Source organism: Tupaia chinensis, unplaced genomic scaffold (genome assembly GCF_000334495.1).
Source record: "Tupaia chinensis unplaced genomic scaffold, TupChi_1.0 Scaffold000182_1, whole genome shotgun sequence".
Taxonomy (NCBI): domain Eukaryota; kingdom Metazoa; phylum Chordata; class Mammalia; order Scandentia; family Tupaiidae; genus Tupaia; species Tupaia belangeri.
In genome coordinates this window covers 1,965,289-1,980,038 of record NW_006159657.1, presented here as the reverse complement: position 1 = coordinate 1,980,038, position 14,750 = coordinate 1,965,289, and the positions used below count along the sequence as shown (strand labels likewise).

General features: G+C 51.7%; 1 protein-coding gene and 1 pseudogene across 1 annotated transcript in view; one reads left to right on the top strand and one right to left on the bottom strand.

Moving 5' to 3' along the window:
- CIITA (class II major histocompatibility complex transactivator) overlaps positions 1-11,469 on the bottom strand; it is a 60,644-nt gene extending 49,175 nt beyond the window's left edge. Inside the window, exon 1 of the mRNA XM_027771061.1 lies at positions 11,139-11,469. Within this exon, the coding sequence (XP_027626862.1) occupies positions 11,139-11,421 (283 nt within the window). The 5' untranslated portion in view covers positions 11,422-11,469. The remainder of the gene's footprint in view (positions 1-11,138) is intronic.
- A 2,136-nt stretch (positions 11,470-13,605) lies between these two features.
- Positions 13,606-13,944, top strand: LOC106734680 (60S ribosomal protein L37 pseudogene; annotated as a pseudogene).
- Positions 13,945-14,750: the final 806 nt, after the last annotated feature.

Here is a 14,750-nt window from a genome sequence, read left to right as displayed (position 1 = left end):
TACCAACCTCCCCACCCACCCGCCCCTGCGGCCACTCCTTTTTCCTTTCACTTTCTCTCTGCACCACGGGGCTTGGGGCTAAACTGGGCAGTAAGTAGGCACCACGCCTATCCGTGCTGCGCCACCACGTGCTTTCTTGGAAGTGTCCATGTCGTACCTCAGCGCGTTAGGGCGCACCTGCAAGTCCAGCCAGCAGCTTGCAAAGGCCAGCTCTGCTGTCAGGGGAGAGAAGCCAGCAGGCTCTCGCCCTTGGCCTCGGCAGGTGATCTGTAAGTCTCAGCTTGCAGGGAGCTTGCCCTATTCCTGGGCCACTTTGTTTCTCTCCAGCTCAGCCAACCCTAAAAGTGGCAAACCACCTCCGGAGGGCACATGCACCCGGAGAACCACTGGCTGAGCCACTTACCCCTGGGGTACCCCCTTGGGAGGAAGAGAAAATCCCTCAGGACCTTCACTGTATGAAAAACCAGTTTCTACAACCTTGAGTCTCTGTCACCACGGCCCCGGTGGCTGTGGTCCTGCCTGTCCTCAGACAGAGGTCTAGACCCCTTGAGTCTCTGTCACCATGCCCCCTGATGGCTGCGGTCCTACCCTTACTCCACCCTCCCTCACAGAGATTCAGACCCCTGCTGTCCCATGGCTGTGTCCTTGAGAAGGTCACTTCTGCCTCTCTAGCCTGGAATTCATCTAGAACTGAGGGAATGGGCCACTGTGAACTCTGACCTCTACGTCCCCCTCAAACACTCCTCCCCAAACCTACTGCTGCATCTAACAGAGCTGGTGAGTGTGTCGTCCGTCTCTGGGTTAAGAGCAAGCCAAGCATTCTGGGGTTCCTCTGGGAAGAACGAGGACACCCCTTTGAATCACAGAACACCAACACCGTCCGGTTTCCGTCCTTGTGTGACGGCACTGCACTCACCAGGCATGCTGATCCCTCACCGTCTACACTACCAACTAGGCTTTTCCTTTTCACCCATTTTACAGTTGGGGAAAACCGAGGCTCGGAGGGGTTAGCAGCACACACAGGTGCACACCACACCCGGCCGGCAGTGTGCTGGGAGCCGACCTGCAGGCTGCCTTCAGAGCTGCCGCTGGATGTCCTTGTGTTCTCTTACCATCTGTCCCCGTCCCCGACTTCTCTCAAACACCATTCAAACACCCAGTGCCCTGGTACCCCACCAACAGCTGCACCACCAGGCCGACTCCAGTCCTGGTGTCCTGCTCTCTGGGGAATGTAGTGGCATGTGACAGAGGTCCCATACGACGGGAGACGCCCTCCAGCATGTACCCAGATACGGAGGTGGCAGGGAGAGAAACTCGTGGTTGGCCAAGCCAGGCCAGCAGTGCTGAGTTCTAAAGACATACCCCCTGGAAACCTGGCTTCTAGAAGCCTTCAGTTCAATGGAGCGCTCACATTCGCTCCTGGCTGAGCGAATGTCCCTGAAGTGGAAGAAACTAGACACTCTCCCCATAGCTTACCCCAGCAAGACACAAACCCCTCTGCCCAGCCCCGTCCCCAACTCGGTGTCTCTCATTGTCTGTGATATGAGGACCAGCTGAGACTTCACTCTAAGTCAAGATGCATTTTCAGCCTCAACTTCCTCCACTCCTTCTTACCTGGGGGCTCTGACAGGTGTGACCCTGCAGCACGTGACGCCAGGCAACGCATGGTGTGGGCAGTTCAGCGGGGCAGCAGCTCCCAGGTTCTGGCAGCTTCTCCTGGTGCCCTCAGCCTCGCCAAGGATGCCTTTGGGTGTCCAGCTCAGAAACGGGCAGCTCATTGCTAGCGGGTTGCCGTTCACTGATCCCGGGCCCCAGCCCGCCAAACTAAGCCAGCATGCAAAGGAAGCAAGTAAGGGACCGACGGAAAACTCCCCTGACACGGTGGCCCAGAGCTGTCAGATGTACTGTTTCTGGTCACCCTCGAATTTGCTCACACTCCCTTACACCTGCCTCTGATGTCTCTCAGTTCCTTACTATGAGCCAAATTGGTGACCACAGAAGGTTGCCAGCTGTCTGTTGGAGGGACCTTCAACACTCTCATTCTGAAGACGACCACGGTGAAGCTGCTTTGGTGCCAGCCGCCAATATCTGCCATCCTCTGCGGAGTGGGGCCGTATCACAGACCCCAAATGCCTAGAGCTTCTGCTGGAGATGGGCAGACCCCCCGACTCCACTTCCCTTCGCCCCATTGCCCTGAACTTCCCCAGAGATCATGAGTGCCCCACTTTCTTTTTTAAAATTTTTTAGTAGTTTTTGCTACAAGGCACATGTGCTCACTAGAGAGACAGAGGGAAAGTGAGAAATCTCTTCTCCACTCTCTTCTCAGGATCTTGGGCACTCATGCACATGAACTTGGCATGATTTTCAAGCTGCCAGATCTGGGACTCGAACCGTAGTTGGCAACACAGGAGTCCAGCACCTTAACCTCCACACCACCTGCTGGCCCTGCCCCACCCTCACTTTTATTCCAAGACATTAGACTGAGACATAAATGATACACAGAAGAGTGTTACCCCAAACTTGGCACACTTACAGGATGGTTTGGGGTGTGATCACTGATGCATAGCGAGGTGGCAGTGTCGTTGCCAGCCTCTGCCCGTCCTCCTGATGGCATCCAGAGGAAGCCTCGGTTTGGTGCTACTAGCATCTCTTCTCACGCAGGGTCTCTGCACTCCTTAGCCTCAGCGCCCTCTGTGGTCCACAGTGTCTGGCTGGATCCACAGGGGTCCCGCTGCTCTGCCTTCCCCTACCAGTTCCCCTCTGGAATGCTTCGGGCATTCTTGTTCATTTGTGGTGCAACTTTCTTTTGAAAAAGAAAGTCGAATGAAAAAGGTGAGTGGTTAAAAATAATAATAATAATAATAATAATAGCATGAGTGGATTGAGAAAAGGCAGACTGGTGGAGGGGGTACTGAAATGAATGAAGGCGAGAAACAACGCCCATGAGCTGTGTGTGTTTTTGCTGAACCAACCCTGGACTGGGAGCCTGGAGAGCTGGTGGTTGTGAGCAGAGGTGTGACCTTAGAGCCTTGCTTCTCCTCTGTAGGCCTCAGTTTCTCCAGGTGTGAAATGAGGATACTGCCCGTCTTGGTATGGTGATTATCTGAGGCAGTTATTATTTTAGAAGTCCCAGGGGAACGTCAGTGAATGAACGACATAGAAGTGCTAAGAGTCCATGCAAAACAGAGCTTGCTTTGTTAGGCTAAGGAAAGATGAATTTTACAAATTCCAAGTGCTATTCTCCTGTGACCTGGTAGGGGAGGCACGCCTGGCTGCTCAGCTGTCCCATGGGGGTCCCTTCCTGCTCTCAGGGGCAGCTGGCTCTGTCCCCACCCCACTCCCAGCCCCATGGCCAAGGCAGCTGCATCCCCGGGCAGAGCTGGGAATGAGAACCAGCCAGGCCTGGGGTGCACCTGCCTGGACACTGTTAGCATCTCTCATCTGGACGACAGCAGCTTTCTGCTTCTGGTCTCTGTGTTCTCCCTGGCCCCCTCCACACCCACACTCCTCTCTGTGGGTCCAGGTCTGACTGTGCTGTGTCCACACAGAAGGCCAGGGTGGCCATGTGTGCGGCTCAGCAGGAGCACATGGACAGAATACAGGGAGGGACAGGGCAGAAAGGCCGGAGGTGGGCAGCCATGGTACCAGCCAGGAGCAGATGGGGGCTGGGATTTCTGCAGAGGCAAGTGGGGTGGAGGGCTAAGTCACAGGGCAACCTGCAGGCTGAGTGAGTGGGGGCAGAGAGGGAAGGAAGGGTTAAGGACACCGTCTGTATACCTGTTGACGTTCCTCTTTTTTGGAGAGGTTTTTGCTATAGGGCACGTGCCCTCGCCAGACAGAGAGAGACAGAGAAAGAGAAATCACCCCCCAGGGGGGATGGTCACGCCGCAATCCCTTCTCCTTCATTCTCCTCTCGGGATCTTGGGCACGCACGCACATGCGCCCAGGGTGAGTTTGAAGCCACCGGGTCCGGGACGTGAACCGTGGTCGACTACATGGGAGTACAGCGACATAGTCTTTACGCTAACTGCTGGTCCCTGATGTTCCTCTTTTTAGTTAAGTTTTTTGTTTGTTTGTTTGTTTTTCATTTTTGCCATAGGGTACATGTGCTTGTCAGAGAGAGATAGAAAAAGTGTGTGTGGGGGCGATAAGAAACCACCCCCCCAGGGGGGATAGCCAGGCCTCAATCCCATCTCCATTCTCCTCTGGGCATTTTGGGGATACAGGTACCCAGCGTGTTTTCAGGCCTCTAGGCCCAGGACTCAAACCGCGCAGTTGGTCATGTGGGATCTAGCACTTTTACCACCATGCCACCTGCTGGCTCCAATTGTTGATGCTCCTCTTAAAAACTCCAGAATGGACCAGCAGGTGGCGTGGTGGTTAAGGTGCTAGACACTCCCACATGGCTGGCCATGGTTCAAGTCCTGGACCTAGTGGTTTGGTTTCTCACTTTCCCTATTTTTCTGTGTGTCTCTCTCTGGTCAAATTAAAATAAATGAATGAATAAATTAAAAATTAAATAAAATATTTAAAACAGCAGCAACAACAAAATGGGATGACCATTCTGAGCCCAGGCCTGCCTGGGATAAAGTCAGTTCTTTCCTGACCAAGGGTCTCTTTCAGTGCTGTTGAAGGATCTGAATTTTTTGTCTGAAGTCAGGATCTGGGATGACAGTGACTACCAGCAACCAGTAGAAACATGTTAAACTTGCCCTTTGGGCGACCAGCAGATGGATTAATGTCGCTGGATTAGTGTCCCACGTAGTCAACCACAGTTCGGGTCCTGGACTCGGTGGCTTAAATTCATGCCGGGCGCGTGTGCGTGTGTGCCCAAGATCCTGAGAGGAGAATGGAGGAGAAGGGATTGCGGTGTGGCCATCCCCACCAGGGGGTGATTTCTCGCTTTCTATCTCTCTGACTCTCCCTATCTTTCTGGTGGGTGCACACGCCCTATAGCAAAATCCTCTCAAAAACAAAAACAAAAACTTGCCCTTCAGGAGTCCCCTACCCAGACCCAGGGAGAAATGAGGAGGGAATGGATCTTTCAGGAAAAGAATCACATCCCAGAAATCTTGCCAGTCCTTTCCCCAGTCTCCAAAACACCCTGCAAGGTCTGACTGTGGCACCTTTGCCCACGTGGAGGGACTGTCCCCCTGCCTTCTCCCTGTGGGTCCATATCTTGGCCATCCTTAGAGAACGAGTTCCCACCCTCCCTACCCTTCCAGTTAACAATAATCTTCTACCTCATTCACTTTTAAACTTGTCACATTATTTGGCAAATAAATCATCAACTTCCTGTTTTATAAATATAGCTCCTGCTGGCTTGGACCAGACCTTGGAGCTGTTCATGTCAGGGACCAGGTCTGTTAGGTTCTTTTAAAAAAAAAAAATTTTTTTTTTCCATTTTGCCGGATGCACACGCTCACCAGAGAGAGACAGAGGGTGAGGAAGAGGGAGAAAATGGCCCCCATGGGGTATGGGCATGCCACAACCTCTTCTCCATTTCTTCATCCTGTCAGGACTGGGGAGCACGCACACACAAGTGCCTGGCATGTTTTTGAAGCTGCGGGGGCCAGGATTCAAACAGCATGGTTAACCATGTGGGATCCAACTCCCTTACCCACCAGGCCACAGGACTGGCCCCTGTTACGTTCTCCCACTCAGGCAGAGCCGCACGGAACTGAGTAGAGACACGGTCCTGCAAGGCCGGTGCAGTCAGGGGTGGGGGGCTGTGGGCTGAGCGACAAAGGCAGCCTCAAGTTCCAAAGGCATGAAGACTCCTGCCTCCCGGTTGCAAGAGCCTTGTCTTGCTCTGCACTCTGCTGCTCTGCCGTCATCCCAGTGGGTGCTAAATAAGGTGTCTAAGGAGGTGGGAAGGAAAGAGGCAAGAAAGAAAGAGGGGCGGGAGAGTAGATAGGATGAAGCTGACACATATCCAAGTTGGGGAGATAGGGGGGAGGCGTAAGGAAAGGCAGGCCTGGTGGGCGGATACAAGTGGGCCTATTGGTAAGGAAGTGGTAGGTAAGTTGATGCATGAACACAGAAGTGGCTAGCTAAGTAGGTGTGGCTAGATGGTAGGGATCCTTTGATCCCACTTGAGTGGGAGGGTAGAGGAGCAGGTTAGCTGGAGGCAGGCAGGCAGGTGGACGGGCAGAGAGAGAACAGGCAGTGTGTAAGGACACAGGTGAGCTGCTCAAGGTAACTGCAACAGAGAACAGGAACTGCCCTCAGCTGGCCGGGCATCAGACTTGGAGGCAGGTGGAGTATGGGCCAGGCTGGCCCTGGGGAAGCCCACAGGAAAGTGCCAGCTTCCAGGCGCAGGTGCTGGCCCTCCTGCGGCTCCTGGGGATGCGGGTGCCGGGGTCTGCCTGGCTGGGAAGCAGTCCCAGGTGAGAGGATGAGAACCTTCCCCGCCAGCCCATCGCCTCCCAGAGTCAGGGCAGGGGCTGGTTCTTGGGAGTAGAATCCTGGAAGGAGTGGGTGGAGGGTGCCGCTCTGGCCTCCATCCTAAGGACCAAATGAGGAAGGAGATGAGTCCCCTCCTTTCTAATCAGTCAGGCAACATCCTAGAATGAGCCTTGTGCGACAGTTCCTAGAGCAGAGTCCTCCTGGACCAAAACACCCACGTGCTGAAAACTTAGAGGACCAGGCAGTGGGGCAGCAGTAACACAACTAGGCCCACATGGGAAAGGTCCTGGGTTCACGCCCTGGGACCTCCTTGAGCACAATGAGTGCCTGTGTGGGCGCCCATGACTGGAGCTGGCTGAGACTGAGGGAGGATCACGGCGTGAAGACCCTTTGGGGGAGGTTTGCATTCTCTCTCTCTCAGAAGAAGTAAATGAATAAACTTAAAAAAATACTTAGAACAGACACAACAAGTGAGATAGAGCTACAGAAGACAAGAAAATATAAAACCCTGGTAGCGTGTCCTTGGCCTTTGAGAAGGCAGGGAGGGTGCCACCGGCAGACCTGAGCCAGCTGGGGCTTGCTCCCTTGCGGTCAGCCCTGCCCACGCCAGGCTTGCGACTGCCCTGAACTCCAGCCTCGGGGCTGCTGAGTCACAGCGAGCTTCCTCTTGCCAGGAATGTCTGTGCCTTATGTTAGACGGTGCCCCCAGCTCTGGGAACAGCGGTGCTGAGTATGAAGATCATCTCATTTTACAGAACTGAAAACTAAGGCCCACGGGGATCCCGGAAGTGCTCCAAATCAAATGCCTTGGAATCGAGGTGCCAGGACTGGCACTCAGGCCGTCCGAGGACCCAGCCGAGGTGTTGATTCAATGTGCCAGCCTGAGGGCAGGCCACGCTGCCTCTCTGCTCAGACATGCGCAGTGCCCACACCCAGCACTGCGTCTCACGTGACGTGGATGTCCACAAAGTATGTGAGGCCCTCAGCGGCATTACAGAAATGATTGTTTTCTCGGCATTTGGAGCCCTGGTTTCTCTCCCCCTGTCCGATTCTGCTGTCCTCCGGAGAGCTGTCCGGTGTGTACCAGTGCCACCTAATGCCAGGCACCGCCTTAGACGGCTTCCCAGCTCCCATCTCACCCCGTGCTCACTGTAGCCCCGAGAGGTACATGTGTATTATCCCTCCCGGCTTCAAGTTGGAGAAACAGAGGCTCAGAGCGGCCGTCATGTGTTCAAAGTCACATAGTTTGTACGTAGTGAAGCGGTCCAGCGTCCAGCCTGGTCCTTTCTCCATCACCACCACTCCAGCTCTCCCTTCTCCGGTTTCTGATCGCCTTTCCGGTGTTGTCCCCATCCTGAAAGATGCCAGCCTGAACTTCACTTTGATCCCCTTTGGGGCTACCAAGTTCCTCAGGACAAGGATGCTAGGCCTTGTCTCAGGCCTCACCCAGGCTTCCCTGGGCTGGATGCATGGCCGCTCCCACTGGGGGTGGAGCCGGCCCTGAAGCACAGCCTGGAGCAGGTGCCTGCAGACCTGCCGCGAAGGCCTCGCTGCACCTGAAGTGCCTTCTGAGTCATCGGGCTGGTTTCAGTTTGAGGACTGCAACCTGCTTTTGGTAGATTTACGGTATCCCCTCGAGCTGCTTGGAGAGGAAGCCAAGCAGAAAGCACTGCAATTGGCCCGAACTCTGGAGACCTCCTAGGCCCTCTCCCTAGACCGTGACTGAGGCAAATCACCAAACTTCTCTGTGCCTCAGTTTACTCATTGTAAAGTGGAAATAATGGCAGCACATGAACCATCCCTTCATCCACTCATCCGCCTGCCCTCCAGACACCCTCTCGCCAGACACCCATCCACTTGGTCAACATCCAGCAAACGCATATTGCACGCCGGCCCTGTGCTCAGGCTCTGTGCCGGGCATTTGAGATCGTCATGACTAGACCATCGACCATATCCAGCGGGAGAGTCTGTCAACACAGTACATATCATACAGAAATAAAATAAATAGAATGTGAAAAAAAAAAATCAGTCCGGGGGGCTCAGAGGGGGGAGGGGGAGTCGCAATTCTAAATGGAATGGGCAGGGTAGGCTGTCGATAGGTGCCATGGAGCAGAGTCGAAGGATATTAGGAGGTCGGCCAGGAGGCTCCCCAAAGAAGGGTGTTCCAGATGGTGGGAACAGCACGTGCAAAGGTCCTGAGGCAGAGAGCATGCCAGGCAAGTCCAGGGAACAGCGAGGGTGTCAGTGTGGCTGGAGATGACCAAGGCCGAGACACAGCCGATGAGAGCAGTAACTGCTAAGGGCCCATTGTGAAGGGCCAGACTTGGGTTTGGCTTTTCCTCTGAGTGACAAAGGGCCAAGCAGAGGGCCAAGATCAATGCAGGGAGGTGGACAGAGAAGGCTACAGAAACCCAGCCCCACACAGAGGATTTCCTCTTCTGAACCCCCACTGAAACTAGTCAGTGTCCTTTGTTGACAAACCACACAATTCTCTTTCCTAGTTCTCCTTCTAGGGGCCGCTCTGGCCCCTTGCACGGCAGCAGCACCGTCCTGGGTCCAGCCTCACAGCCCTGGAGCGGGCTGACCCAGGGGCAGGAAGGCGGAGCTGGCCAAGGAGGCCGTCTGCCTACTCTGTGTCCTAGAGCCCTGAAGACCACACTGCTCTGAGCCCAGTTCCACTTTTTGAAGTCACATGGGATCAGAAATAAAAATATTACACCCCCAGGGAGGAAACAGAGTTAAATAACAGGAACCAGCACTCTCAGAAAGAGGGGAGCTGTGGCTGAGGTGTTGGGCAGCAGCCGTGTGAAGTGGGGGCTGTCGGGGTGAGAGGGAGACCCTGCCTTCTCCCCCAGGTTGGCACCAGCACTCTCGTTACAACTGCCCTGACTACTTTCACTCCCTTCGAGAAGCCGAGGAAGACGATTCAGGTGGTAAAGATACCACTACCCTGAGTATTTACCATTAGGAGGGAGAGAATGAGACGCGTGCTGGAGAGACGGATGACAACCACCTGGGCAAGAGTTGAACCACGAGAGGCGCCTACCCCTATAGACTGTGTCTTGGCAGAGGGCTCGGAGAATGGCAACACTGCCTGGCACCCAAGGCAAAGCCAGCTCGAGGTGCTATTCCCCCTCAGGGCCGTCTACACATCCATCCCTCACCATTTTCCACGTGACGGACCTAGACCGGCGGGGTCACCTCTGGGCACTCTGTTTTCTCCTTACTATTTTTCTTTTCTTTCTTTTCTTTTTTTAGAGTCTGAGTCTCATTGAGTTGCCCAGGCTGGCCTTGAACCCCAGATCCTGCTGCCTCAACTTCCCAAGTAGCTAGGATTACAGGTACACATCACTGTGCCTAGTTCTGGTTTTCTTCTTTGTGTGCTGAAAAAGAATGGAGAGGGGCCAGCAGTTGGTGTAATGGCTATGTCGCTGGACTCCCATGTAGTTGACCGTGGATCGAGTCCTGGACCTGGTGGCTTAGAACCCATGCCCGGCACATGTGCCCAAGATCCCGAGAGGAGAATGGAGGAGAAGGGATTGCGGCATGGCCATCCCCCCTGGGGGGTGATTTCTTGCTTTCTGTCTTGCTGGCGAGCACAAGCGCCCTATAGTAAAAAACTCTCAAAAAAAAAAAAATGGGCAACATCAGAGGGTTCAGGCTCGAAGGGAGAACTGATTAAGAGGGTGCAGGCCTGTGCCCGGGCTGCACCTGTCACACTGTAACTCCTCGAGAAAGGTTAGTCGTGTTATGGTGTTAAGTGTCCGAGTGGCTGCAGAACCCTAACAGGACCAGGGGCTAGAGTTCTTTCCAAGGCAGAAACCCAGACAGGCTCTGATTCGCATTGAGGAGCCAGAACAACCACGTGCCTTTAAAAGCAAATTGCCGCAGAGGGAGGACCTATTTGTAACTGGGAAGGACGATCTCGAAGGTGGGAGAAGCCAAAGATGCAGGTGGATACGGAGTGAGGTGCAGGCTCATTTTCTGACCTAAGATGTCTAAGTGTCATCCGAAATCTCAAAGAAGACACTCATTCTCCCTCTCCCGGTGAGCTGGTTCTAGTCTCTGTCATGTTTTCTTTTCCCATCCTTTTCTTCTTTCTCACCCTCTTTCCACTGTCCTGTCCTTTCTCCCACCCTCCTTCTATAGGTCTCTATCCGTTTCTCTCTCTGTCTCTCAGTTTCTCTCTGTATCACACAGGCACATACCAGTGCACACACACAGACTGGGACATGCACGTGCACTCATAGTTATGTGCACACAAGTGCACACATGCACACATATTGTGCACAATGCACATGTACATGCACACAGTGTCTTCCGCTTGCTAGCTCTACGTCTGGCCCCTCTCTTCTACAGCACCCCATTTCTTTATTTCTGACTCACACTGATTGTGCCTGCATCTGTCTTCTCCCGCTTGAAGGCAGGGGCTGGTCTCTCTGTCCAGGCACCCAGTGCAGCAAGTGGACAGGGTTCAGGGAGTGAACCAGGCAGGCACTTGGCTGCATGCCCCCAGGAGGGCTTTCTTTTAAGCAACGTGTGAGTCACATTGTATGTCTCCAGCATCCCCAGCACCAGAGACAGAGTTTCCAAGTCCTCACTGCTCCTGCCAGCTCACCCGATGCCCCGATTCTGGTTTGCCTTCCTCTGTATTTCCCTTTCAGAAAGGAGGCAAAAGCCTTGAGCTGCCTTACACCATAGATTCTTGAGTAAGAGACATGCCAACTTACCACCAAGATCCCATTGGCCTGGGCTCCTCTCAGCCGCTGGGGACTGCAGCTCATCCCAGGCCCACCCCAAGAGGTCCAAGTCCAGGTTTCCTTTCTCCAGCAGGGTCAAGGAGATCTTCCTGGCCAGAGCCTCGCCATCAGGTTCCTGGAGCAGGGCACAGTGGTACTCCCTGGACAGCAGCTCCTCCTCTAGCAGGTTGTCCAGGAGGGCCTGCACCTGGCTTGGCTGATGGCTGGAGAGTAATACCCGGACCTGGGTCAGGATGGTCTGGAAGTGGTTCATGGCAGCCTTGGTGGCAGGTCACCACCCAGGCCAGAGCCTGGGATCTTGCTCACCAAGCCTGCAGCATCCAAAACATGAAGTGAAAACCAGGACGAGAGAACCTCTGCAGTTATTCCTACTTAGGAAGATTTCCTCATTTGCGACGTAGACTGGGTGGCTGGTGAACTGGCGGAAGCGGGCTCAGGCTGATTCAGAACCCCCAATGAGCACCGGTACCATCCGTGTAAGAGTGCCAGGGATGCCCCGTGCTGTTCCGTGTGATTCAGGCCGGTGTTTACTGCGAGGAAGGGGAGGTGCTCTGTAGAGGACCTGCAAAGGAATAGATCCTTTCAGCTGCCTTCTCCTAATGAGGAGGCATTGTGGAGGAGAGGTGAAGCAGGTGGGTCTGAAACCAACCTGAGTTTTTGCCACTTACGTAAATTTGGGCGATTTTCTTACCGTTTTCAGTCTCCACTTCTCCATCTGAAAAGGTAGTGATGACCTCATCAGAGGTAAATGAGAATGAGATATATTGAGCATCTATTAAAATATGATAATGCTTCAGTAAATATGAACCACTGATTGTATTTTTATTGATTAATCAGCAAACAATTCCATCATCGTGAGCTTACCATCAATAAACCTCAGTCTATTCCTCTGCAAAATCTCTCAATCAAAGAAATCCAGTATCATCGAGCCGTCCTAAGGATTCAGAGAGACAATGCATTTCAGGCCTGGTAAGCACTTGATGAATATTGGCTATTTACTAATATTGTTCCCAATTTACAAATGCAGCAAACAGAGGATTCGTGCTGGAGTCAATGTGTTTTAGGATTCTAAAAATACCCAACCCCAAAACAAAATAAAACAAACAAACAAACAAACAAAAAACAACTCATAGCCGATTGCTCTCTCTGCCCATTCCGGAACATGCTGTGTCCTTTCCTCTCTCAGCCTCAACTTTACCATCTCTCAATTGGGGCTATTTGCATTATTTTTTGAAATGAGCCATGATTTCCATTTCTCACACTGCTGAGTAGCTTCTACATGACTAACTCTACCACAGATTACAACTCTAAGCTCTAGGAAGATGAAGAACAACCACCCGAAGGCAGCAGAGAGTGACAGAGCAGGCAGGTACTGGAAGAGAGTTGATCTGTGGAAAATGAAAATACCACTGCTGGTTTTCTCGGTGCGTGAGTTTAGCCTAAAATCGATTAAATAAACAAACAAAAAGCAAGTTTTACTGCTCTGAATAACCAAAGAACAGAAATTGGGGCAAAATTAGCTGCTGGAAAGTGGGGGTAGGGACCAGCAGTTAGCTTAATGGCTATGTCACTGGACTCCCATGTAGTCAACCACGGTTCGAGTTTCAGACTCGGGGGTTTAAACTCACACCAGGCGCATGTGTGTCGTGCCCAAGATCCTGAGAGGAGAATGGAGGAGAAAGGATTGCGGCTTGGCCATCCCCTCGGTGGGTGATTTCTCGCTTTCTGTCTCTCTGTCTCCCTCTGTTTGTCTGGCAAGAGCATGTGCCCTATACCACCCCCCCCAAAAAAAAAAAACTCTCAAAAAAAAAAAGAAAGAAAGAAAGTGAGGGTAGAAATCCGAGAGAGGAGAGAGACAGATTCTGAGTACAAACGGCCACATATCTGCTGATTGTGAAGCACATAGCACTCATGGGGCGTATTCCATGCCCTTCAGCCTGCGCTGCCTCCTGCTCCTCCTCCTCCTCCTCCTTTACTTATGAAGTTTACGATGAATTGACATTTGAACAAAAACCTAGTCTAGGAGTGGAGTAGGAGACTTTGCATTTGATTCCTGCCAAGTCATGTTCCTGTTATACCAACAAAACCAGAAATAGGAATACTGTTCAGGTTACAATGGGATCCAGAGTGCTTATAACATACTCATAAAGTCTAGTATGCAATCCAAACTTACCTAGTGGATGCAGAACAGAAAAGGTGACCCATTCTCAAGAGAGAAAGAATTGGCCCCAAGATGATCTAGATTTTGAAATGATCAGACAATGATTTTTAAGACAATTATTATAATGAAGATGACGTAAGAAGATGTAAAGGAAAATATACCCACAAAAATGAAAAGAGAGAAAATTTCAGCAAAAAATAGAAACTATTATAAAATAATCAAATGAAAATGATCAAAGTAAAGATGACAATACATAAATTTTAAAATGTCGCTCTTTGGTCTCAGCCACAGAAGCGAGATGACGAAGGGAACGTCATCGTTTGGGAAGCGTCGCAATAAGACGCACACGTTGTGCCGCCGCTGTGGTTCTAAGGCCTGTCACCTTCAGAAGTCGGCCTGTGGCAAATGTGGCTACCCTGCTAAGCGCAAGAGAAAGTCTAACTGGAGTGCCAGGGCTAAGAGACGCAATACACTGGGACTGGTCGAATGAGGCACCTAAAAATTGTATATCGCAGATTCAGGCATGGTTTCCGTGAAGGAACAACACCCAAACCCAAGAGAGCAACTGTTTCGGCATCCAGTTCATCTTAAGGATTTCAACGATTAGTCAGGCAATAAATGTTGGCGGTTAAAAAAAAAAATCATTGAATGAAGTTAACAGCAGAATAGAAATGATATGATTTTAAGATGAAACAATAGAAATGATTAAACTTGAAAAAGAGAGAAAAAGATTTTAGAAAAGACCTTCAAATATCTATGGGACAATATCCAAAGGTTCCCTTTATACATATATGTAGTCACAGAAGGAAGAGAGAGAGGACGGAGAAGAAAAAATATTTGAAGGAATAATAGCCAAAGTCTTTCCAGATTTGTAGGGAAGAGTACAGATTTGAGAAGCTCAGCAAATCTAAGCAGAATTAACACAAGAAAACCCTTCACAGGTGCAGAATAGCCGAACCATTAAAAACCAAAAATAAGAAGAAAGCCATGAAAGCAGCCAGATACGCAACACATTACACATGAGAGAACATTTAAATGACCACTGACTTTTCATTAGAAACCACGGACCATGGGACCAGCAGTTAGCATAATGGCCACGTCGCTGGACTCCCTTGTAGTCGACCACAGTTCGAGTCCCAGACCCACTGGCTTAAACTCACGCTGGGTATGTGTGCGTGCGTGTCCAAGATCCCAAGAGGAGAAAGGAGGAGAAGGGATTGCGGAGTGGTCATCCCCCCGGGGGGGGGGGGGATTTCCCACTTTCTGTCTGTCTCTCTGTCTTTCTGGCGAGCGCATGCGCCCTATAACAAAAACCTCTCAAAAAAAAAAGAAACCACAGACCAGAAGACAGTGGAGTGGTATCTTGAAAGAGGTGAGATGAAAGAAAAGAACTTGAAGCGGAGTTCTATATCCAAAGAAAA